Source organism: Apodemus sylvaticus, chromosome 9 (assembly GCF_947179515.1).
Source record: "Apodemus sylvaticus chromosome 9, mApoSyl1.1, whole genome shotgun sequence".
NCBI classification, from domain to species: Eukaryota; Metazoa; Chordata; class Mammalia; order Rodentia; family Muridae; genus Apodemus; species Apodemus sylvaticus.
This window is the reverse complement of record NC_067480.1, coordinates 35,703,392-35,730,337: the sequence shown is the minus strand read 5'-3', so window position 1 is coordinate 35,730,337 and position 26,946 is coordinate 35,703,392. Positions and strand designations below refer to the sequence as shown.

Genomic DNA, 26,946 nt, shown 5'->3' with positions numbered 1-26,946 from the left:
CTAGAGTTTTATCCTAACTGTACAGATCAGTTGGATTTGCTGAAGAAAGATGAAAACCAAGAGTCGTCCCTGCTATCCCCTTAAAAGAAAGAGCAATTGGACAGAATCCATGTAATTTAGATGATTTCCCTTTCTTGGCAAGGGACGAAACCTGTAAGTTTACATTTGGCAGATAAAATAAATGCTGGATGTCAAAGTCAGTCTTTGATCTGGTAAATAAACCCACAGAAAATTCAGCCTCAATTACTCTTCAAATTTATTAACATTCAGTATTGTAGCAAGATGGTAACACATGCAGGTTATGTGCTGTGCCCTTGAGTACGTTACAAAAGCCAAGCAGACGCCCGCCTACAAATAAACACAACCACACTGACATCTCCACATTTTCCCTTTCTCATTCACTCATCTCCGTACCTCAGTGATCACTCACTCGGGAGTGCCAGGACTCTGTGTACTGCAGTTTAAATCAGTCCAGTAGATGCAAAGACAGATTAAGTCAGATACCCCAGAAGAGAGCAAACTCTGCCTCAGGAGTGCCATGCACGGTGCAGGCTCTTCACTGGGCAAGAAAGTCCAGCTGAAGGGGAAAGAGAGATCTGACTGGGAGCCTAATTTCTCGGAAGGGTACTGAGCCACAGCATCTGGAAAGTGGTTGGTAGATCAGTAAGAGCTGATGGGTACTGAATGACTGCTATCTCAGGCACAGTTACTCCACATGCTGACTTAAGATCTCTCCACACTGGTCTGATGGAGTCTGTGCTGTTCCCCTATGAGTAGACTAGGCGCAGGGAAATTCACTGACTTGCCTGAACTCTGCCAGCTAATAAATGGGGTTCAATTACTCTCTAAGTAATATTCTGGGCCCTGAGAAGTGAGATAAAACGTTATGAGGAAATTTGGGTGACATTAAGGAATGCAATCAAAATAACTTTGGAGGAGGAGGAAGGAGCAGCGCCCTGCAACCCTGGAAGGTGGAAAGACATTTAACACTGCATGAAAGGAAGACAGGTACAGCCCAGGAATCGGAGAACATTGAAAGGGAGAATGGATGCCGAGGCAGCCGTGGCAGGGCTCCATGCATGGCGCTGTCTGTGTTGAAGTGACCATGTAATCAGTGCTTTCATACATGCCTCTATATGTGTGCAAGTGTGTGCATGCACGCAGGAGGAGGAAAGGTGGATAGATCGTGTGTGTTTTGGTAAAAAAAAGACTTGCGTGTATTGTACACCTGTACTGCGTGTGTTCATGTAAAGAGGTTTCTATGTGCAGGAAGGCATGCATGTGTGCATGGATGGGTGTGCAAATATGTGTAAAGAAGGGTTGGTGTCACCTCTACAGGGAAGGCTGGATGGCAGCAAACAGCAGAGGGACAGTCACTGCCCTACCATCTCCATCTTTACTTACTAATTCTAATGCGTTTCTAAAAGACGGCCACTTTCTTCTCTAGACTCAAAGCATCCAGGGACTGCTGCTCCTGGGGGTTACTCATTCCTAGATATGAATAAAAACAAACCCATCCCTAACTGCTGGCACGCCATTTGCCTACAGCAGCAGGAGCAGGTCCAGCATCTTAGGGGCATGCTTATAATCAATCCAAACAGTGGGGACTCTGAAGCAAGAAGATCCTAAATTGAAAGTTAGCCTGAGCTACCACACTGCCAGTGAGTTGGAAGCCTGCCTGGGCTACAAAAGAAGAGAGTCCCTCAAGGAGCGAAGGAAGAAGAAGTAGCAGGATCAATGTGTAATTTAAATAACCTGGTCAATTCCATTTAAATGATCAAACACACCCGTTTTGATGAACTTTTTTTTCTTTCTATTGATGTGACCTTTATAACAGTTGAATTTACATACCGTGAGGGTGGATAAAAGCTAGGCTCATTTTTCCAGTGAGGAGAGTTCAGAACTGAGAATACAGCAGTTTTGGTTTTGTTTTTTGTTTTTTAATTAAATCTGTTAAGTGGATGGGGATCTACTACATGACAATAACCTCAGAGGGACAAGGGCAGGGCAGTTAGTTGCCCCCTCCCTCTCTTCAGTAAAGGGCACGGGCTAAAGCTTCCCTTTGCTAGAGACTCCCTTCTAGTATCTGACTGAGTGCTTCCCACAGCAAAGGCTTAGCCCACATCTTTGATGGGCTTGCTGTCCAGAAACCTGACTACAGCAGAAGGATATGGAGAAAATATGGAATCAGAAGACTTAAAGACCCTAAAGACCCAGATGAAAGGCCATGTACATTTGCAAAATGTTGGGAAACTTGCTTTGGTCTTCAAACTCTTTGTTTTGTTTGTTGGTTTTTGTTTTGGTTTGTTTTTTCAAGTTCTAGCTGGTTTTTATTAAAAAGCCTTTTACTGTGATTTGATTAATTTTGGTAATGTGGCTACAGAGCTTGTGATTTTTTTTTAAAATCCCTGGCCATCCTAGAACTTGCTCTGTAGATCAAGCTGGTCTTGAACACACAGAGATCCATTTGCCTCTGCCTCCTGAATGCTGGGATTAATGGTATGTGCCACCACTAACTACCCTGAGGGTCTTTAAAGTCTTGAAACTTCTAGATAGAGGGTAGAGAACACGAGCTTTTAGCATCCTATAAAGGTGCCATTCCAAACCTCAAGCAAGACAGACAAGCCACCTTCTAGTTTCTTGTGGTCCTGAACAAGACTCTGGGGTGAAGAGATCATTAACAGAGGATTTCAGAGTTGCAGTCAGAAGTTATGGACCCAGTCAGGAACAACAATCAAGTCCCAGAGACAGAGTGGCTGCAGCTTCTGAGTGTGTGAGAAGCTGCATATCCACGTGCAGGTAGGGACCACTGCTTAGGCTAAGCAAAACAGAAGGGAAATACACAGTAAGGAAATGAAATCACTCCCCAGCGAGTCGGTGGGTCAATACCAAGGTCACCAACAAACCACTAGCTGCTGTCTGCAGGGGCTTCAGAGGAAAAGATAAATGGCACCATCCAAGCAGGGACTTCATACCGAGGCTCCTGCTCCAGGGAACCTTCTTCACCCACGACACCAGCAAATGGGACCTGACCTTTAGTTTGTGTGTCGGGGGATGTTTCTTTCTCTGATCTGTTCCATGCTCATTCGGCCCTATTAACTTTGATGCTAAGATCTGTTCACGTGTTTAGGAGAAACAAATTAAAAACAATATGCTTTTCTTTCATAACTGAGAATACAAAGGATATATGGAGGGTAAATGAATGTTTCAGATTCAAGGAAATGAATGTGGGGGGCTTTCCTCATCCTTAAATGCCAAGGGCTTCCAGACCAAAGCCTCAGTCCAAAAGAGCCAAGGATTGTGGGAGAAAGGGAGAGACGTTTTCCTACATTTTATTTGCGCAATTGGAAACATAACTTGTATGGAAGCCTGAGGGGTTTTAGAAAGGAGAAGTGTAAGACTTGACTGGATTAGCATTCTGAGGGTAACTGGGGCAGGTGTATGCTAACATGATATGTTCATACAGATGACCCAGTTTCAAGGCAGTGATGCTCCAGAGGAAAACAGTATAGATTCTGAGGTCACAGAGACAACGCATGACAACGTAATCATAGCACTTAAGTCGGGGAAGAAAGAAGGAGAGAAGGAGAGTTAAGTAAATCTAGAGACATTTCCAGTCATACTTAAGCCACAAAGTCATTTTCCTTTCTAGTTGGTGAGACCCTCGAAGGCATTTTGTAAAACCATTAGACCACAGGGTCCAGGCAGCTGTATGAACACAAGCTGCCTCCCAGTGAGAGCGAAGGCATGGAGAAGGGCTGACTTCTCTGTACCTGCAGAGCATCTCCTGAGGTGGGGAAAGCTTGAAGAAGACAGTCAGGAGCAATGATTTGCATCAGGCAACTTAAAATACATATAATCCATTATTTTAAAAGGTAGCTGCCAACAACTGTCACGGGTAGATGAGGAATCCTACCTTTGTTTAAAACAAGCTTTAAAAAAATTAATTGATTTTCTTATTTTTAGAAAGGGAATAAAGGCTTTGATGCTAAGAATCTTGAGAGAGTAAAGACTTAGAAGAACTTTTCTCATAAGCAAGCGCTAATGAGTTAAAAAAAAAAAGGACACCTTTACTTTGGAGTTCTCTTCATTAATGGCTGGTGGTTGCAAATTAACATGTGATGACCCAATATTTCTGCTATTTCTCATTACATCTGTCTCAATCCAAGATAAGCATGCATCTCACATTTTTTTAGCATATATGAAAAGCCTTTATGATAAACATATTTAAATAAAATATTTCAGATTTTTAAAATAGTAGATTTAGATTATTTAAATAAAATTCAGATCATTTTAAAACTACTTCATGGTTTTCTGAGAATACTCAAGGAGCAGTGCTAAAAGCCTCAAATGGGGGGAGGAACCCAGTGACTAAATAAATAAAAATAAAGTTGGTGGGGTTAGTTAGATTTGGTAAAATGCTCACTCCCCAAGTATAAGGATCTGTATTCAAGTTCCCAGCACCCATGTCAAACAAACAAACAAACAAACAGGTATTGGGTGCTGGGGGTATTGGGAGCGTCGGAGTTGATTGACAGCTACTTTTGTTCAACTGGTGAGCTCCAGGTTCAGTACGAGACACTGCCTCGAAAAGAAGGTGGACAGCCTGGTCTACAGAGTGAATTCCAGGACAGCCAGGGCTACACAGAGAAACCCTGTCTCGAAGAAGAAGAAAAAAAGAGAGAGAGAGAAAGAGAGAAAAGAAAAGAAGGTGGACAAACACACATCCAACATGCATACACACAGAAAAACATGCATACACACAGAAAAAACACACATCCAACATGCATACACACAGAAAAACATCTCTTCCTTCCTTTCATTTTTCTTAAAGAATTATTTATTTTATGTATGTGAGTATAGTATCACTGTTTTCAGACACACCGGAAGAGGACATTAAATCCCATTACAGATGGTTGTGAGCCATCATGTGGTTGCTGGAAATTGAACTCAGGACCCCTGGAAGAGCAGTCAGTACTCTTAATCACTGAGCCATCTCTCCAGCCCCAAAACATCTCTTTCTTATATATACCTACAAACACAGACACACAAATTAAAAGGTAAAAAAATACAAAACTGAAAAGTGGAAGAAAGGCCAAATCACAGAAAACTTACTGTAGCTATAAAATACTATGTAATAGTTATATTTATCGATCAGGAAAGATATTTTTTAAAGATTTATTTATTTATTATATCTAAGTACACTGTAGCTGTCTTCAGACATACCAGAAGAGGGTATCAGATCTCTTTATGGATGGTTGTGAGCCACCATGTGGGTGCTGGGAATTGAACTCAGGACCTTTGCAAGAGCAATAGGTGCTCTTACCCACTGAGCCATCTCTCCAGCCCCAGGAAAGATTTTATGATCATTACATGTGAGAATAATATTTAGAGTGCACATGTCCTTGTCCGTGTGTGTGTGTGTGTGTGCGTGTGTGTGTGTGTGTGTGTGTGTGTGTGTGTATGTGTGTGTGTGTGTGTGTGTGTGTGTGTGTGTGTGTGTGTGTGTTTGTGTGTGTGTATACAAAGCCTGGAAGCCCAGAAACTAATGGACATGCTTGGTCCTTCACTGTGCTAAGAGTGATGACGACTTTGCCATTTTTACATTTGTCTTGTGTTTGACATTCTAACAAACCATAGGAATTTGTGATTTGCTTTCAAACCCAATAACTGCGTGATTCATATGCTCCCTTGAACATGGCTTTTGGCTATATTTAGACAGGAGAGTTTTCCATGCTATGCTAACACAATAAAACAAGAGTATAATTAAACCTGTTATAGTCTAGTTAAATACTAATCAGTTGAAATAGATTATTGATTGAAAGATGAACACTAAGGTATTCTGTTCAATGACTTCATATACATATAAATATATATAATGTATATATGAAGTGTTAGACTGTACACTTAAAACATACAAGTACACATATATATACATACATGCATACATATGTATATGTATGTATGGAGGTCTCAGACTGCCGGTGCAGGCATGAAGAAAGGTACATAAAACCACTGAAGTCTCAGGTGTGTGGGGAGACACAGTATATGGAAACCATTATATCCTATTTAGTTTTCTGTTCCTATAATAAGACAATCTGATTAAAAGCAACTTGGGGGAGGAGCAGGCACTTTATTTAGGTTATTTATACTTATAGGTCATAATCTATTACAAAGAAAAAGATCAAAAATTATCATTTCGTAAAACTGCCCTTCCTTGAGCTTCTTTGTTTATTTTTCTGGTCCATGAACATAAATTCCCAATCAGTAGGCAAATCCAAGGGAATCCTGTCATCCCCTTATGCTGTGATACAATGTCAAGATAGGAACAGTTATCTCTGGGAGAAGGAGAAATGTCTTATTGGCTTGCTGGGCAAGCATAAAGAACTGAGTTCAGATCCTAGCACCCACATAAGAAGCTGGGCGTGGCCATGCACACACCTATAACCTCAGTGTTGTGTGTGTAGGACTGAAGCCAGAGGATTGCTAGTGTTTGCTGGCTTCTAGGTTCAGTGAGAGATCCTGTTTCAGAAGAATAAGGCAGATAGATAGTGATAGAACAAGAAATTTAACACAGCCTTCTTTCTAGGACCACCATACACACATGGGCATGCACGTGGACACATGCATGCACATCCTGCATACATCTCACATGCACACACATACAGAGGTAGATGATGGAAGAGAGATAATCGCAGATCATACCCAGAGAAATCATGGTAGACAGTTGGAGATCTTGGAGACCTGGAGACTGGGCTGCCCCTTTCTGCAAATCTCCAGGAAGAGTCTTCCTGGCCTGGGGAACTTTCTGTGCCTCTGCTTTTTATCTGGGGATACAAACAGTACCTGTTGTCTAGGACTGTTTCAGGACTGAAGAAGCTAAGACTAGAAGAGTACATACTAGTGATTTCTTCCAAGAACACTTTCCACCTCCATTAATGTTTGTTTGTTGTAGAAATTCCCAATGGAGCACCATTTGGTTTTTGGAAAATAATAACAGCTTTCTTGCTGGCACTGGCAGAAGAACATCTTCTCTTTTCTAAATAGCAAGACCCTGGACCAAGATACCTGCTTTGAAAGACAGTAAATATTTAGAGCTGAGTGCCCCAAATGCTCATCTTAGAAATGTATATGCAAGATGAATATATATCTCTGGGAACTAGGAAATGTGTGTGTGTGTGTGTGTGTGTGTTGGGAGTGTGGGTACTGTCTTATTGCAGTGACTAGAATGATACCCTGAGCTATCAGAGACTACTGAAAGTACTGAATTATCAACAGGGTAGATCTATAATTCTTAGCTGAGAGTTACTCAGTAAGTGGGTCCTGCCCTATTTGTCAGTGGTGCCCACTGAGAAACAGGAGTCTCAAGGCCTCCTTCTCACAGAAACTGGTGGCATGGGTCATCTAGCCAGTGTGAACGCATGCACAAACAAAAGACATGCAGATTGAGTTGTACTCTCGGTTAATTAGAAATACTGACATAGCCAAGCTTGGTGGTCCAGGCCTGCAATCCCAGCTATCCAGGGGCCTGCACACAAATCCAAAGCTTACCTGGACTGTAGAGTGATTCCAAGGTCATTCTGAGTAATTTAGTAACTAGACCATGACTTAAAACAAAGGGTTAAAAGGGGGATGCAGATATAGCTCAAGGGTAGATGACTTGCCTAGAGTGCAGAAAGTTCTGGATTCAATCAATCCTCAGTGCCAAAAAGAAATACTCAGTCCTTCCCTTATGCTGAAGTGGACTCTATCTTCTGGGGATCTACGCACTCACTGTTGCCTACAGAATAATTTGTTTAGTTAAGGAAAAAGAGAAACCTCAAAATTCACAAATCATTTTGTCAAAAGCTGCTGCTTGAAGGTACCCCCCGTGTTTCTACAATCACTCTGTATTCTCCCAGTCTCCCTATGCTCTTTCTCCCCATCTCCTGTCCCTCCATTAATAAGAGGGTGCTACAATCAGAGGAGGTGCACCCATCCCCTGTGCATCACTAGACATCACCTCAGCCTGATGGGATATTAAATATTTTTTGAAGCACATGCCTATCTATCAGCATTCACATTTCTGACTCCTACTAGTTCAACTGTGCCTGTGATCCCCCCTTGGGTTTAACAGTCCCATTACCTTCCTCTTACAAGATTAAAGATCTTCTCATGTAATAGAAGCACCAATGATGAGAGGACGGGCAAGTGGAAAGAGTCGGGGACCTTTGTTTTTCCTCGTGAAGACAGAAGAGGCCGAAAATTGTCTAAGCTGATTCAAGAGGAAAGACTACACAGCTGGGTTTGAAAATCCACTTGTGCCGGGCGGTGGTGGGATTAAAGCCTGTAATCCCAGCACTTGGGAGACAGAGGCAGGCGGATTTCTGAGTTCGAGGCCAGCCTGGTCTACAGAGTGAGTTCCAGGACAGCCAGGGCTACACAGAGAAACCCTGTCTTGAAAAACCAAAACAAACAAGCAAGCAAACAAACAAACCCGAAAATCCACTTCTGTGATTCCAAAGGTCATGTTAGGGTCCCAGAGTTAGGTCTGTTGCTCTTGTGATTTTACAAAACATCTAGCAAAGAGTCTAAATCCCAAGCACAGCACACCTCTGAACCAAGGTTAACAGTAGACTCATGTGCAATAATGTTCTATAATGGTGTCAATGGTGTCTCAAGTTCCTGAACTGACCATGAGAAAAAGCCATATATATATATATATATATATATATGGCTTTCTCATGCATATATGCTTTTTGCATACACACACACACAAACACACGCAAAAAGGAAAGGGGAGAATCATGTGTAGATCAATAAGGTGAGGATATATTTATTGAAAATTAAGAGACTCTGGGCAGTGGTGGTGCATGACTTTAATCCCAGCACTTGGGAGGCAGAGACTGGTGGATTTCTGAGTTCAAGGCCAGCCTGGTCTACAGAGTGAGTTCCACGAGAGCCAGGGCTACACAGAGAAACCCTGTCTTGGAAAAAGAAGAAAGAAGGAAGGAAGGAAAGAAAGAAAGAAAGAAAGAAAGAAAGAAAGAAAGAAAGAGAAAGAAAGAAAGAAAGAAAGAAAGAAAGAAAGAAAGAAAGAAAGAAAGAAAGAAAGAAAAGAGAGAGAAAGAAAGAAAAGAGAGAAAGAAACAAAGAAACAAAGAAAAAGAGAGAGAGGGAAGCAGGGAGGGAGAGAGAGAAAGGAAAAAGAAAATTAAGGGGGGTTGGGGTTGGGGGGTGGGGGTGGAGTCGACATTTGCTGGATACTAAGATATCATTTCCTAGGTGAGGTTCTAGTGTGGTGTACCCACAGGAGAGGTGCTGTCAGTCTCACCGTGTAGGGGAGTAGTGGGAGAAAAAGCACTAATGTTAAATAAGCAGTTAACAGTCAAACACAGTGCTAGTCAGATTTATGGCAACTTGACACAATCTGGAAGGAGGGAACCTCAGCAGAGAAAATACCTCCAGGCTGTGGGCAAGCCTGTAAAGTGTTTTCTTAGTGCTTGATGGGGGAGGGCCCAATTCATTATGGGCGGTGCCATCCCTGGGCTGGTGGTCCTGGGTTCTGTAAGAAAGCAGGCTCAGCAAGCTATCTACGTAGAGCAAGCCAGCAAGCAGCATTCCTCCACTGCCTCAGAATCAGCTCCTGCCTCCAGGTTCCTGTCCTGTTTGAGTTCCTGCCCTCACTTCCTCCACAATGGACTACAAAGTGTTAAGTCCAACAAACCCTTTCCTCCCCAGCTTGTTTTTTGGGCCATGGATGTTTCATCACAGCAATGGAAACCCTACTTCAGATACACAGAGTGGCCAAGCTGACATTACACCTGGTCATTCTTCTAAAGAGCCGACTCATGCCCCAATTCCATTTTGAACAACGAGCAAATTAAAGTCAGGAGGCTACTCTGCATAATTCACTGCACCTCCCAGGACTGTTTCTTACCCACAGATACATAGTTTTTGGACTTATCAAAAAAGAAAATTACTGGATGCAGTAAAACTCATGAAAACAACTCACCAAAAAGTAACTGAAAAATTTGACACTGATTCATCCATTTGATGAAGTGTTTTTAAACTCTGCAAAAAGGAAGCCGGGAATAGTAGCTCATACTTGTGATCCCAACAATCAGAAAGCAGAGGCAGGGGGATTGCTGTGAGGTTTGGGCCAGCATTGACTACATAGTAAGTTCTACATTAGTCTGAGCTATAAAGTGTGGCTCTGCCTCAAGGAAAAATACATAAACAAACACAAAACAAAAAATTAAAAATACAATAGTAAGATAATAATGTGGTACAGTTTAATTATGTCCATTAAATCGAAGTATAAAATAAGAGTGCTCTTGTTCCTCATTACTGTTGATTAATAAACAGCCCAGCAATTTCTAACCCATATTTTAAGGTAAAAATAAAGTCTAAATTTTGGGAGAGTAGGGAAGAAATAAAAGTACAATCACTTTCAATAAAGACTCTTTGTTTTCTAAGAACCCTGGAGTATTAACTGAGACCCCATTAGTATTCACATGCTAGCTCATAAAGAGATTGGGTATAAGATAAACATACAAAAATCGATAGCTTTCCTGTAGATCTATGATAACCAGCTAGAAGATATAATGGAAAATATTGGAAAAACTCAGTGGGCTTGTGTTCCTCCTTCATTATCTATAGCAGGGATAAGTAATCCTTTTGGAAATGTAGGGGTGCTTTTCATTGTTATCTTTCTAAACATGATAGTGTTTTTTTTTTAATTTTAAAATATGTTATTTTTATTTTATGCAGGGTGTTTGGCTTGCATCTATGCACTACATGTGTGTGCATGGTGGGTGGCTAAGGAAGCCTGAAGAGGAGAGTAAATGCCCTGAAACAAGAGTTATGGGACAGTTGTGAGACACCATGTGGGTTCTCTAGAAGAGCAGCTTGTAATTCTCAAAAGATAAAATTTCTAAGGGGCTGGAAAGCCAAGATCTCTAACACACTTTTTTTTTTAATCAAGTATTCGTCCAAATACCCATTTCATCCAAAGTCCAGGTGCACAGATCTATGGTGACCTCTTAAAAACTACGGAAATAGATATAGCACCAAAATTTTATCAAAACAGGTCTTCGAGTCCTTACGACAATAAATTCAGTACTTAGGCTTATTATAGTTAGTGGAGCAATAAGTTTGCCCTATGGAGAATTTCACCCACTCACTATCCTCTTCTCCTTGAGGGCATTTAAAATGGTATTCTTGCCTTTGCAAAAAGGCAGTGCCCATTTTGTTCCTCCTCCAAGTTCCTTTGATTGAAAACTCCACAGGACTTCTTATAGGACTTCCTTGATGCTAATTTTGTAAACTCTGGGATGCAAATCAAGACAGTTTCCCAAAGGAGGGGTTTAGAGCAGTGTTTCCAACCTATCAGATATCCTGCCTATCAGATACTTACATTATGATTCTTAGCAGTAGCAAAATTACAGTTATGAAGTAGCAATAAAGTCATTTTATGGCTGGAGGTCAGCACAACACGAGGAACTGTATTAAAGGAGGAAGATTGAGAATCATGGGTTTAGAGGGATCTGGGAATGAATTACTGTGGAAAAACAGAGTAATAAACTTTCAATCCTTCTCCACACCTCTGAATGGTAAAAAGACATTAGCATGGCTGTGTCAGCTACTTTCCAGACTGCTTTTCAAACCCAGTGAAGGCTGCTGGGCTATCTACATTTTTACTGCACAGACTTACACAACCCTTAAGGAAACACAAACCTGTAAAATATTCTTCTCAAAGCCCAAGACTAAACGCAACAAAACGGAGTGATGCAGGTGAGCTCAGATGAGGAGTGTGCCAGCTATCGATCGCTTATCTCTCCCCACACTTTCCTTCTAATCCTCTCCATAATTACATAAACTGCAAGTGCTTTCTGAAGCTGTCAATTCCTCCTGCATCCATTTTCAAATGGCCAGCGCCGACGTGGGCTGGGCACTAGATCAAGCTGTCAATGTCTCCCACCCCTGCCCCCTACTTGGCTATCGACGGTCCTCTTGGCACATCTGTCAAGGGCCTCCTAGGGTTCTTCAAAACTCTCCCTTGGAAGAGAGCAAGAAGGGTGGAGGGGCCAGAGAAGTTATTGATCCATTCTTTTAACATGCTAATTTGCCTGAGGCCGCCTCAGTCACTGCCAGGACGGACACTTCAAAAGGAAACTGTTTTTCAAACTGGAGATGTCTTTTTCAAACACTCAAACTGAAAACAAATGCATCCAAGGACCAAGTTCACAGTTCAGTGTGAAAGAGGTTGGCCAAACAGAAAAGGCAAGACAGAGAAAGGTGGTGTGTATGTGTGTATGTGTGTGTGTGGTGTAAGCTTAAACCGTTAAAAAACATTTTTTATATTTATTCCTGAGTGCTTTGCCTGCACGTGTGTATCACATGATACACGTGTTTATCACATGAATGCCTGGTGCCTAAGGAAGTGGCCAATCCCCCTGAGGATGCTGGGAATCAAACCGGGTCCTTTGCAAGAACAACAAACAAGTACTTTCAAACACGGAACCAACTCTCCTGCCCAGTTTGAAATGTTTTAAATTTACCCAGCCTCCTGTGCATAAGAATCAAAGAGGGTGTAACCTAGTAAATGACATTAATCTTGGGGTGAAAATGTAACGCTATGAAGCTAATAAGATTACGATAATGTAAAACATTAATAAATTGATTTGGGTATTTCCTTAGTGAGACAGAGAAAACAAAATAAAACCAATTCTTCATTTAACATTGAGAAGGCTAGACAAAAAAAAAAAAGAGGCGTTGGAGAATTACTAAATTATTCAAATTTTGTTAATTGCCTTGTCTTGGTTTTCAGTTAAATACATAATCATTAAAACCTAGTACAGCTGGGCAGGGTGACGCAAGCCTGTAATCCCAGGACTCTGGGAGGCAGAGGCAGGTGGATTTTTGAGTTCGAGGCCAGCCTGGTCTACAGAGTGAGCTCCAGGACAGCCAGGGCTACACAGAGAAACCCTGTCTCGAAAAAACCAAATCCAAAAAACCCCCCAAAAACAAAAAAACAACCTAGTACAGATGAGACTACAACACAAAAGTGAATATCTAAGACTATTAAATAGTAGTACATTATTCAATTTGTAGAAATTAATTCTTCAAAACCAATACTTTTCTGCTGGGAGTTTTCATGTCACATGTCTTGGGGGTTTCGTGAGTTGTGAATGGGATTTAGAGGGTGACGTCACACATAAGAGAATGTAGAGGTCTGCATGGGAGCAACGGTGGGAAACTGGGCATCTTAAATCACCGGCGTTCTTAGGGACAAAGGCTTTAGAGAAAAGCATTCCTAGCTGGATGGGTCTTCCCTAATCATGAGGTTGGGCCATATTTACCTGCCATGGTATTATGGGAGAAAATCAGCATTCTGTTAACCTCTGACCCCTGGATCCCAGGCAGACAAAGGCCCAAGCTGGAGCCCCTGGGCAAAACTAGTCAAATGTCAAACAGCAGGGAAGCAATTGTGAGATTGGCTTGGGCACAGCCGGCTTCACTGGGGCAAACTGCTATTCATAGAAACAAGCCATGAAGAGATACTGCCATAAAATATGAACAAAACGGAACCTTTTCTGCCTTGATTCTAAATTGTTAGTTTTATGGGACTTCATGCTGAACACTATGGAAAAAAAAAATCCAATTTGCTTTGAAGCGCATTAGTCTGTCTAACATCCTAATTATTGTTTACATTGCCATTTGCCTTCTATTAAGAATTGAATAATTACCCAGCACTTCATAGTTTAAAAAATACAAGCAAACAGGATTATCAGGGTAATTAGGAAACTGTACCATGGCTTTGTACTGGTGTGGGAAATATCTGTACTTATGCGGGGAAATGATCGTTATCAATCAACTGACTTCAAATAGCATTTTAAGGATTTTGAGCAATTTGAGCTCTGTAACTTATTATGAAGAGGTTAGGAAGATCACCTTTGAGAAATGCGGGTCTGTTTAAATCCATGCTTGGGAACAAGAGCCAGACCAGCAGCTGAACTTCCTCAACCAATCATGACACCAGAGAACGCATCAAGTGCGTGCGCCGCATTCTTCGAACTTTAATCCTAATATAAGCCATCCCAAATGGACTTTGCATAGCATCATCAAACTCTGTCAGACCACGGGACAAGCTCCCTCAAAGTTCTCCCTCATTTACATCTTGTTTTCTGACATTTCCTCCACGTTAATAAGGATGCTGAGTCTGGCTGGACCTGATTTTCTACCCTGTGAAATTATCGAGAACTCAAGACTATTTAAACTTCAGGAATTACTGCATACAAAATCCTCTTCTAGTTTATAAATGTGGGTGAAGATCGCTGGGTAAAACAGGCAACGGACCTCCGTCCCTGTTTTAGAAAGAATAAGGTAAAACTTGGACCCATTTGAAGATTTGGGGAAAATAAGAAAAGGACTGAATACAAAGGCACCCTAGAACCAGGAGTGCAGACAATATACCTTGGGATGAATATACCTTTGTCAGAAGAATGTTATCAGGAAAATAAGTGAAGTGTTTCTAGACTCGAGGACTGGAGTATTCATTCATAGATACAGAACTGCAGATGACAGATTAGTCTCTGGATATGCTTCCAATACCTATTTGTTGAATGAGAGAATGGACTGATCAGTGGCCTAAAACTTATTTTTGGAACTTCCTGGGACCTGACAGCTCTTATAAAGAATTTTTATCTTTTCCTCCAGAAAGTTCTGAAGCTCTTTGTCAGAACACTTCTAAACATTCCTAGCATAATCTGAATAACAGCTCCTCCTCCCACCTCAGAAAGAACAGCAAGATTCCAACTGGAGCTGTCACTAAGGGCAAGTCTCGGATTCATCTGAGCTAGGGTCCTTTTCCCAAAGGTCAAAATGAAATGAGCAGCAGGGGCTTGGGTTATTTTGCATGGGGCGGGGAGAGCTGGAGAGTTGACAACCATTCCAATTGGGGGCTGGGGGGGAGGGGCTTTACACAAAATGCCCAGTGCAAACAGTCCACTCTGGCCTCCAAGCCCCTAGTCCCCCTAGTCTCTGGAAGCATTCAAATCAAATGGAAGGCGAATTAATTTGCATGGTGTCTAACTCATTGGGTTCTGCATAAACAGACTGGGATTCTGGCTGGGGTTTCCAAAGGCAAAGCCCTAGTTGCCTTTGTGAAAGGGGGAAATGGGTGTGCTGTTTTGCATGAAGGTGCATACAGAATATGCAAATGGAGAATTTGCTGCTCGGAAAGGCAAAGCCATGCAGACAGCTGACGACCCGCATTCACCCCGAAAATGCTGGGTGTCTCCAAGGGGGGGTTGAAAGCCATTCCAACATTTCTGTTTCCCAGGAAGGCAAAATAGACCCTGAATATTCATAGGATGTCCATTTAGTTAGGGGCCTATTAATTACCCTCCAGATCATGGAACCAAGTGACCTCACCTGCTTTTCCTTCCCCTACCAGCTCAGAGGTACCTGTTGTCAACACAATAGGATGAGAGGAATTTTAAAAATCCAAGAGAAAAGGATCCAGCCTCTCTAGGTCTTCCTCAATCATCTCTTCTTATAATAAATCTAAAGAGAACACTGAGTCAGGTTATTGGACACAGACAGCCAGTTTTTAAGAAGCCGAGAGCTATAAACTGCTGCCTAATTTTATGGAAGCATCTATAAAGTTGGCTGAAATGCCACTCTTCCAAACAAACTCCCATAATCTCCCAGATTATGGAACAGATCCCCACCGACTCGCCGCCACGCCAGACCTTCCCAAATCCATTTAAATCAGTAACATGTCTCAACAGCCCACCAGGAGACAGAAGTGCACTCCAGAGTGTCTGACTGCCCAAATAAAAAGGCCCATGGACTGACTCCTGCATTGGTTCTCTAACTTCTTGGCCTTGGAACCCTCTCTTGTCTTAAAAGCTAGTTAGGATGCCAAGGCACTTCTACTGATGAGTTACAGCTGTCTGTATCTACCTTTAGAAAGGGCAAACAAATTTCGAAAGCATTTTTAAAGTTAAATTTAAGTATTTATGTGTATACAGGGCTCTCATGCCTTGTGACGTTCAGAGAACACTTTGGTGGGAGTCAGTTTGCCTTTTTCTGCCATGTGGAAATCAAACTCGGGTCATCAGACTTGATGGCAACTGCCTTCCCCGAGTCCCAGTCTTTTGTTATTTTTAATCATTGAAAAATAACAAGCGGGACTTGGCGGTGCATACCAATAATCTCAGGTCTTAGGACGTAGAGGAGGAAGGCTAGCCACAAGTTCAAAGCTTACTTGGGGAGTTTGAAGAGAGCCAAGGCTGCATAGTGAGACCGGGTCTCAAAGCGGGGGGTGGGGAGGGTGGGTGTGAGAGGAAGGAAGGAAGCAAGCCACTTCCGGCTAAGACAAACAACATATTTTAATGAAAACAAAACAAGTACCCCACCCCACCCCAACACCCTGTGAGTCTCAAATAAAAAAACCACAGAGAAAAGAGGCATAACTTTTCTAATCTGTTTCTCTCTTTCCTATCTCTCCAGATGCCAGACTTACTACTAGACACCTAGAATTTTATATCTGGCTCCATAATCAACTCAATGAGATAGCATGTCAGACAACTCCATTGCTCTTCTGAGAGAATGAGTGGCAGGAGCAATATCTTAGAATGAAGACAGCTTTGACCTTGTGGGCCACAAGAAAAGGGTCTTACGGAAGACTCCATATGGATCACATTTCCAAACCACTGACTTAGAACAGCAGTTTATGAAAGAGTGTGTGTGTGATGTCATCAACTTAGGTAAGACCAGCCTTGGGTCCTGAGAGATGATGGCTCATGGGGAAAGGCCACTGATTGTTCTCCCAGTGGTCTTGGGTTCAAATACTAACACTCACCCGCATAACTCTCAACTGTCCCTAACTCAAGTTTGAGGGACCCAACACCCTCTTCTGGCCTCCTCAAGCATCAAGTTCATGATGTGCATGCATATATAAAATAATTCATAGACATAAAATTAAAAAGAAACTTTACTACTCTGCTGTGTTGTTTTAGCTAGCTTATGTCATACATACACACCTGATACAAGCTAGAGTCACCACTAAGTAAGAAAATGCCCAGTGGTGTGGTGACTGGTGGTGCACTCCTTTAATCCCAGCACTTGGAGGCAGAGGCAGGTAGATATCTGGAAGTTCGTGTCCAGCTTGGTCTATAGAGGGAGTTCTAGGACAGCCAAGGCTACACGAAGAAACCCTGTCTCAAAGAAAAAGGAAGGAAGGGCGAGTCTTACAGTCATATCTTATGAAGCCTCAATTGAAAAATGTCCCCACAAGATGAGACACAGCTGTAAGATTTTTTCTTAGTGATCAATGGGGGTGAGCCCAGCCCATTGTGGGTGGTGACACCCCTGGGCTGATGGTCAAGAAAGCTCTAAGAAAGCAGGCTGAGCAAGCCTCCAGCAAGGCTTCTGCATCAGCTCCTGCCTTCAGGTTCCTGTGCTGTTTAATTTCCTGCCCTCACTGCTTTTGATAATGAGCTGTCACGAGCAACTGTGACTGAAATAAACCCTTTGCTCCCCCAAGTCGCTTTGGCCATGGAACTAAGACATACGCCATCCCTCTTTTCTGAAAAAGTAGCCACTGGCCTTTTGAAAACATCTCTATGCTGAGACCTAGTGTTATTGGTAGGCAGAAACTGACCAAGCAGCCCCACACATTACCATACCCATCCTTGGCAGCAGAAAAATAAAAGTAAAGGTTTCTAACATTGGAGCTAGACAGAGACTTCACTAGTTAGCTTCTCTTCCAACGTTCCCTGTACCATGTTAGACAGCTTATCACTACCTAAGTAGGTATGTCTAGTTCCAAGGGACTCAGTGTACTCTGGTTTCCTTGGGCACTGTATGCACATACACACACAAAATAAATATTTTTAATAAGTATTTTTATGTGATGACTGGAGATAAGCCCTCCATACATAATGCTCCTATGTACAGTCATATAATGGCGTAGGACTGAGTATCACCAACGTACACATGTGAACTTCAGGTGAGGAGGAGAGTTGAGTTATTATTGACCATAATTGCATATCCAGCTAGGTCAAAATGAGAAATTCCACCCAACCCGCAAACTCTCGAGATGGTTTTGAATCATATTATTATGCTAGGTCTGTGCTAACTTCATGAGTAGCGGGCCATGTTCTGGCAGAGATCGTAAAGGATTAAAAAGGGTCTAGCTTTTCCCCCCACACCACTGCAGAGTCTCCCAGAGGAAATGGCTCAGCCTCATCCATCACCCACTGCAATGGCTGAGGAAAGCTTTGATGCTGGAGGTATGCACACTGATGCTGCCTTCCAGTAAGTGCTGCAGGAGTGCAAGCTCATCGTCGATGACCTAGCACAAGGAACTCATGGAGCTTCCAAAGCCTTAGGCCAGCAGCACCACACCCTTTGGCCTGTCCTTGCATCTGATTGGGATGAGCCTCTAGGTCTGTAGAGTGGTGGAGGCACCAATCTGACCTAATTAAGGTTGAACTTGGGCATCTGTAAAAATGATGGTGGCTGGTGGTAGTTGGCGCAGTGGTGGGTAAAGCAAAGGATGATGTGGAAGAGATCTTCAAATGCAAGCAAAGGAACAAACTGGCTCATTTGAAAAAAAAAAAAAAGAGCGAGGAGGTAACTGAAGAATGAACACATAAACTAAGAATTTATGGATGCATTAGCCCACACGCAAAGGACTCGATGAAATATAATTCTCCCAGATAAATGTTTAATACGACACAGGCCAGAATCCCTTACTGGTTTGTTTACTTATTAATTCATTCAATGAACATTTAATGAGATGTCTTCTGCTCCACTGATTGTCACCATGGCAGTGACTGGAAGACACATCACTAATAACCACCACCATCCCGCCCCGCCTCCCCCAACCCTGCTCATCCACTGACATCCTCAAGGAGTTTTACTAAATTTACCTGTTCGAGACAAAACCAGAAAACTATCAAAGCATGGTTCATCAACTGTTTCCAAGTAAACATTGCAAGAATGACTTACAAGTTTAAGTGTTAGCCTAAAGATATTGGTCCGGCTTGGTGGCACATGCCTTTATAACCGGTATTCCATAGACAGAGAGAGACACATAGATCGTCACAAGTTTGCAGCTAGACTGGTCTACATAGAGAGTCCCAAGTTAGCCAAGGCTAGCCACACCATGAGGTCCTGTGCTCTGGAGTGAGTTTGACACCTGAGTACTTCTGTGTATGTGCGAGAGTGAGCAGCTCCCCCTTTTTACTTTACACAAGCCTACACTGGGAATTTTTTTCTGACAGGCGTGCAATTCTTTGGTGATTTTAAACTCATCAACTGAAAGCAAAAGAGGGGGAAAAAAAGAGTTAAAGTATGGCGAAGTTCATGAACGTGAAAGCCAGTTGTACCGGGGCCACCTTTGCTCTGCACCCTGGCAACTACAAAACCATTTAATCAGCCTTTTCCCTAACAGCTCAAGTATTAATAAAAATAATGACATCTTAATTCATTCTTGAAAGGCTCAAGGAAGCTCGGTTAGAATAAAATAAGTCATCAAACCTCAAATAATGTATTTCAAAAATCCCTGACTGAGATAATTCCCAGATGACGCTTTGCAGAACCCAAAATAGACCCCCCCCCCACAAAAGAACCCTAGTCACACAATGAAGGGGAAAAACATTAAAAAAAAAAAAGACCATGGAAGCAAAAGGACAATAATTAAACCTTGCTCCTCTGAGATAAAGAATTAGGTCTGCGAGTGATCACAGACACGCTTCAAAGCTGCAGATAAAAGCAGCTTCATGAGTCAAGCAATTGATTCTTAAAGAAACGATTCAAAGGTAGAAAAAATTTTCTAAAATGAAAGGGTATGGAGGGGCGGTTCTCTGAACTATATTTGAAACCCTTCTGTCCACGGCGTCGTTCTCTGACAGTCCTATCACGTATCAGACAAACACAGCTATCAGCCCTTTGTGATACGGCTTTCTCCTTTGCAGAGGATAAATTTACAATATTTCAACTTCATAGCTGCCGTGTCATTTCTACACCATTCATTCTTGATGAATGCTATAGAACAAGATAGAATGATACAGTTCAAGACAACACGTGTGATATGATATAATATACATCAATACTTTAGTTCATAGTTGCTCTTTATATTAGTTTGCATACTGGTTTGTTAGTATATTAGTTTGCTTTTATTGTTAGGGATGGACCCCACCATCTCTGCTGCTCTGGGAAAATGCTCTATTACTGACCTATATTCCCAGACCGGTAGATTCCTGCCTAAATTAATTTTGTCACTACTATGAGTCTTTGCCCTTGAGCCAATCTTTTCTTTTTTACTAATATTCTTTTTATATGTACATTCTGACAACATTTTTATTAGTACTTCCCATAGAGTAAATCTGGGTCTCTCTTTTCTTTTCTTTTTTTTTTTTAGCTCTTAAACTGAGATTTTTAAAAAATATTATAAGTCTTTTTGGGTCTGCTCAGTTTTCTAAGCTAACAGGAACTGTGCCCTAAACACCAGGCATGTGTGAACATGTCTTTGCTCCCCAGACACAGAAAGAGAGACTACATTATATCTTGATTTTTCTTTGCAGATCCTACTAACCCTGGGAAGCCAACTAGGAGAGCAGAGTTAGAGTTACCCTCTCTCTGCATTGAGTCCCTCCCTCTGCCTGGGCAGACTGGGTCATATAGATAGTCTCGCTCCTTGAGGACAGACAAGTGGCTGACACTCCTCATTGTCCTGGTGAAACCAAACCAAATCGTTTTAGATAGGGCTAGTCCACAGCACAATGGACTCGCAGCTGCTTTAGTCAGCTTAGCATCTCCCAGGGCTCTTGACACCTTCCAGGCAGACCGCATCCCTCTTACATCAGCATGTACTGTTGGCTCTAAGAACTGCAAGAGGAAGTGTAGCACTGTCACCAAGGTCCCTTGAGGACTCTAGAGGATGACCAGGGTTAGACTGGAGACAACAGTACACCCCAGGCCCCCACCCGCCCTGGCCATTTTCACCCAAGGAGCCTTTGTCAAACATTTAAAATCTTAATCAATCTTCCCTCTGACCTCTCAGACCCTGAGGAAGATGGATGAGGAAGTAGGTGACCTTTCACCTGTCCTTCTATTTGTCCTGCAGTAGTGGACCCATTGTAAAGGCAACGGGGAGGAGCCTGCTGCCAGGCTTGTGAGGAGCTGGCCTGGAGTCCTTTATGCTGCTCCTTAAGCTCTCTTTACATTCCCCCTTTTTGTCCCACCCCCAAATCACTGGTCTTTCATTCAAAGGAAAGTTCTTTGCTATAGAGATAGAGAAAGAGGGTGGGGGAAGAAGGGAAGGACACCCTTCAAATGATTTTCACATCTGGGATGTGAAAAGGGGATTTCGTGAAGGATTTAAGGCTGGTTTCCATCTTTAGCCTTGACTGAAGATAGTGGCTGGGAAACGGATTAATTATTCTAACCCAACTCCCAAGGCAAAAGCTTTGACCTTGGGAAAAGCAAGTGACAGAGATATTAACATGTCCACCAATTTAGTGTTTCTGATTTGCAAGGGGACTTCTATTGCTTGGAGTCCTTTGGCAAGTTTGTGAGTTTACGATAATCTGTTTTATGGCTGAACAAACCAGGGCTTAAGAAATATGCTCAAGGTCATATCATTAAAATATCAAACTGAGAGACAGTCCCCAGTCCTCACACGGTCTGACCTATCAGGTGATGCTCTGGGTCCAGTAGTAACATTTTTTTAAAGTCTCACTCAAGTTTGGAATTTCAGAAATCCCCTGTTCAAGTTTTTCCTTCTTTCCTAAATTTACCAGAGACTCTTGCTTGGCAGAAATGGAAAACGGAAAAACAAATGACTGACTTTTGTGCTCGAAGCATCTCCTTGAGAGTTATCCACTTAGTGTGTGTGTGTGTGTGTGTGTGTGTGTGTGTGTGTGTGTGGCAGGGGGGTTGGGGGGGAAGCAAATTCAAATTTAATGCACACAGCCCCTTTCCCCAGCTTGGGTGAAAACACGAAGTTCTCAAAAACATGACTCAGTTGCTGGGGGCGGTGCCACGCACACATAGATAGGCGGCTTAACATTTGGGAGGCTCTGGAGTTCAACGCCATTCGCAGTCGATCTGAAGCCATCCCCGCACTGCACAATTTGTCTCAAAATACCAGATGAAAAACTTGAGTCCCTGACCTCTAATGAGCCAAACCAGGGGCTAGGGAGAAATCTGCAGCATCCACATAAGAACGCTATGTATAGCACACACAGAACTGTAACCCCAGCTCTGAGCAAGGAGGAGACAAGAGGCTGTCTGGGACATGCTAGCTGCCAACCTAGCTCTGGGTTCCTCAAGACCTTGTCTTAAGAGAATGAGGCAGAGACAGTCCTCCTCTGGCCTTTGAATCTCTATCTATCTATCTATCTATCTATCTATCTATCTATCTATCTCTCACCATACACACACACACACACACACCAGCCATCCATCCCCTTTTATTTCATTAATTTTAAACCATCTTAGTGGGTAGCTTGCTCAGAAATGGACAGGGTGTGCAGAGTTCAGCACCTTGCTCCGTCCCTTTTATATATCAGAGGATGACCACACCACACCACACACACACACACACACACACACACACACACACCATAAAGCAAACCACAAAAAATATTCCATTAACTTCATCTCCTCTCTTATTCTCCCCCCCCCACCCCCAATTTGGCTTGTAAGGATCACAAGGAGTTGGAGATAGAGCAATATGTGAATTACCAGGATCTATGACAACTGAAAATCAATAGCATTAGGAAGACCGAGATGAGCTAATGCTGGCAGAGAGAGCATGCTAGCAGGAAGTGAAGGAACAGCAATCACACACAGGGACCTCTGGAAGATGTAAAGTCACAGTTCACAAAAAAAAAAAAAAAAAAAAAAAGAATGGCATCTTTTCTAGAAAGTGTCACCATCCTGGGCATTTGACTGTCTGCTCTAGCTGGTGTGGTTCCTGCACCAGTGACAAGGTAAATGCTTCTTTCATCACGCAAAGACCATGATAGACTTCAGGCTTTCTACCCCCTCCAAGTTTATCAAGTATTCTCCAAGTCAAAAGCAAATCGCACCGCATGTGACAGCATCTTTACAGATAACTTTCCAGTGTGACTTGCAGATTTTCAAGTTGACACCTTAGCTTGGGGAAATAAGGCAACCAATCTTTATCTTTTATTGATAAAGAAATAAAAGAACATTCATAGAAAGCCACTCATTTCTAGAAATAACTATAGCAAATCAGTGAAGGTAGAAAAATTCTCAAAGCGGAATCATGTAACGGGATAACACCGCAATGACCATCAATGCACTTTTTCTTGTGGCGATGCCCACAGACTCAAGGTCTAGCAAGTGGAATAACCTTACACTTGATCCCACCCTGTCATTAGGATGCTTAAGATGCCAGACAAATTGTTTGGCAGTCACATACTTCAGGCTCTTTAATCACCAAATCAGGTGAACCCCGGGGCCTGACTAATAGAAAAAGATTCATCTAATCTGTTCCATAGTTGGCACAATACTTAGCAATGGCCATTACAGAGTAAGGAGGCAGCAGATTGTGGACGATGCCAAACAAGACAGAAGACGCAGGGTGACTGGCTTGTTTGGACATCTTCATCCATCCATCCACGCTATAAGCAAGACCTATAAAATGGATTCTTCTCATCCTTAACTCCAATGCAAATGCAGAGAGCTACCAAGAAACTGGTCCCTACTCTGACAGACAGAGGAAGTCAGGAATGAAATGCTCATGCTCATTTGTGTTAAGTGGGTGAAAAATCCCTTTAGCAATGTAATGACTCGTAATCAATGCAGTAAAAATACACTCTTTTTCCAAAACCCAATAACCAAAATGGATCGCAGTTTACTATCATCATTGCCTCTGACCACAGATCAAATCAGGAGACTCCCGCTAACTGCATTATGATCTCCTAAAAGAAATGAAGAGGTCTTTTGTCAAGATTCATTTTGCTTTGAAACCCTTCAAGGGGTGTTAGGTGGAACAGAGGCACTTGAAGCATCGCCTACTTTACTCTGTTGGGCCACTTCTGCACCGGCCCACGAAACAGGAAAAAAACTAAAGTACTCTCTGTATACAGATTAATTGTAATCAGTGGGCGGGCACCCGGTGAGTCAACATGCGTTTCCCTTTAACTCCTTCACACACAGACACATTCTGCTATTTTCACCACCGAGTCAGGAAACTAAAGCTCAGAAAAAGGTTTTCTGCCCTCTTTTAAGCAAGGATCAAGCAAGCTCATTTCTTTAGCTTGTTCATTTGCATTTCAGAAGGGGCATCAAACCGGCTGGGATCTAAGTGCCTGTTAGCAAATGTGCTTGGCCTTCTGCTGATTACAGCAGCATCGTTTGTTTTCTCAGTATTAGAAATGTCTTAGCCTTGCCACCTGGAGCTACAGCACTTCCTCATTAGATCCCTGTGTCCCAGCACATCCCACAGGGGCTGCTAATTACTGGCTATACTCCATTCAGTCTCATCTCTGATTTAATTACGTGCACTAAGCCCTAATGAGAAGTACAGTATGGCTGTCCTTACCTTGGCATTCGCCATTCTGCTCCTCGTGCCCAGCGTTGCACAGGCAGTTGCCAATGGGTACCAGCCATTCACCATCTGCCCCACAGTACATTTTTGGCACATCCTTCTCTTCTGAGTTGTTGACACAGGAACCTCGAACTTCCACCAGGGAAGAGGTATCGGCCCCAGTGATGGTATCGGGAAACTGTGCTAGATTTCGAACGGTGAGTGGACACTTCTTGTAGAACACACGAACAGACACGAGGGCGATGCAGGCACCCACATCCTGAAATGCCAGGTAAAAGCCCTTCTTGCTCAGTGGTCCTACATCCCGGATCTCGGTGTTGAGCTTCATGATTCGGTCACCAATGTCCACCTGTGTGAAGCTCTCATCCGCCGCGATGGTGTCAATCTTGCCAAACTGGCTCTCTCTGATGAAGCGCTCCTTGTCGTTGTCCGATTCATAGTAGTAGAGGTTAAACGTCTCCTTGCAAGTCCCCATGACGCCCGGAAGACTGTTGCAGTCCCGCAGAGTGAACTTAATTTCAATGTACACCCTCTGCGCCCCTTCTCGGGTGATCCAGTCAGTTCGCAGCCAGTTGCTCTGGCTGGCTTCCATCACGTTGCACACCTGGTAGGTGCGGATCGGTGTATTTTTCTCATCCATGATGCTCACTTCTTCCCACTACAACGATCCAGAGACCACGTGATCAACGAGAAAGCTTCATCAGAGATTCATCCAACCTAGTTCACACTCGGAGGACAGTTATCCTTCCAATAGCCAAGAAAATGACTGTGCGCCAATCCCCCCTCCCCCGCCTCCACGGGAGGGAGTATCTTATGGGCTATTTTGCTATTTTCTAGAGAAACGCCCCCCCCACCTCACTGCAATTCCCCCCCCCCCAGCCCCCATATTGCTCCACTTTTCCGCTTAAAACAGAAAGGCAACAGTGGATTTACTGCTTGTGTGTTCTCAGTGGTTTTTGCGGTGGTCCAGCAACCTCGAATTCACCTATCACAAGAGCTACAGCTACAAGTGGCAACATTTACTTATAAATGAAAAAAAAAAATCTGTCTGTGCATTTGTTTCAACCACTAAACAGAAACCTGCAAATTAAGGGCAGGAAGTGTCGAACTTGCCCAAGGAAGACAGTTATCAGTTAATTAGCAGTGTTCCTGTCAGAACTTTGCTCCCTACGCCTTTTTTTTTAAATGACTTTTTTTTTTCCCCCTAAACAACATTCCTAGTCTTTAAAGGGAAAAAAAGAAAATCCCACCTGGTTTCAGCAAACCTGGGAAGACAGAACATTTCCTGACTACTTTCTCAAATATACTATCACAGGAATAGAAAACTTTTCAGAGCCCACACTGAACTGCTAAGTGTGCACATTTTCTTATTTTTAAAACACACACACACACGCACACACACACACACACACACACACACACACACACGCGTAAACAGAGTGAATGAATGAGTGCTTAGCTTCCAATTAGTCACAGCCAGTTAAAGTAAACTAGTAAGTGGCATTTATGACCGAAAGCCCAGGTAAGAAAATTAAAGGAGCCTGGGCTGTTTTCTTGCATTCTACATCTTGACCGCAGACTCCAATGGTGGGGCAATGACTATGCTGAGGGACTCATTTTGAGCAAAGTACAACTCTTACCCCTCCTATAGTTTAAAAACGAAAAAAAATCCTAAAAACGGAGAGACAGTTTGGGCTACACCTAAACCCTAGCTCCTTCTAGACTGCTAGACAGCCTCCAATTCTTCGTTAACATTTAAAATAATGCGGATTGATAAAGATCTGGCATAAATCAGCTCAAGTACCTAACAAAAATACAATTAGAGCAGAAAAAAAAAGAGAGAGTTTTGAAAAATGTGTCTTCCACAATAGCACATTCCCTCTCTCGAGTATCCTAATGTAGCTTTCAACAGGGGAAACTCTTAATGGATAGAAAGGAAGAGTCACGAAGCATTAAATTCTGTATTTGATTCTTCTGCTCTTGTGAAAGCTGGAGCTGAGGGTGTTGAGTGCCCTGTGGTGATGATGATGATGATGATGATTAATCTAATAGGCAATAAATTATCAGTAGTTTACTTGTTTGAGGGAAAATTCATGTAAATCTAAAAATAGATTTTGCATCAAAAATACCTACTCAGCATTCCTCTCATCTCAAAACAAAGATGAATTGGAAAAGCACATTCATTCTTGTATATGGAAGTTCAGAGTTCTCTCTAGAGTCCCTATAGGGTAACTCAGGTCAGCTGAGCATCTACACATGGTTCTGTGGCCCGTGGCTGCCAGGAATCTTCCCTTAGTTGCCTGTTTCATAACCGTCGAAGAGCACAGCGCACCCGTTTAAATGGGCACTGTCAGAAAGGAATGCCG

The 26,946-nt window shown here is 42.7% G+C and overlaps 1 protein-coding gene across 2 annotated transcripts in view; it reads right to left on the bottom strand.

Annotated features, from left to right (window-relative positions):
* Epha4 (EPH receptor A4) overlaps positions 1-26,946 on the bottom strand; it is a 143,996-nt gene that overhangs the window by 110,682 nt on the left and 6,368 nt on the right. For both annotated transcript variants that reach the window (XM_052193347.1, XM_052193348.1), the window contains exon 3: positions 24,575-25,238. In XM_052193347.1, the coding sequence (XP_052049307.1) occupies positions 24,575-25,238 (664 nt within the window). The remainder of the gene's footprint in view (positions 1-24,574; positions 25,239-26,946) is intronic.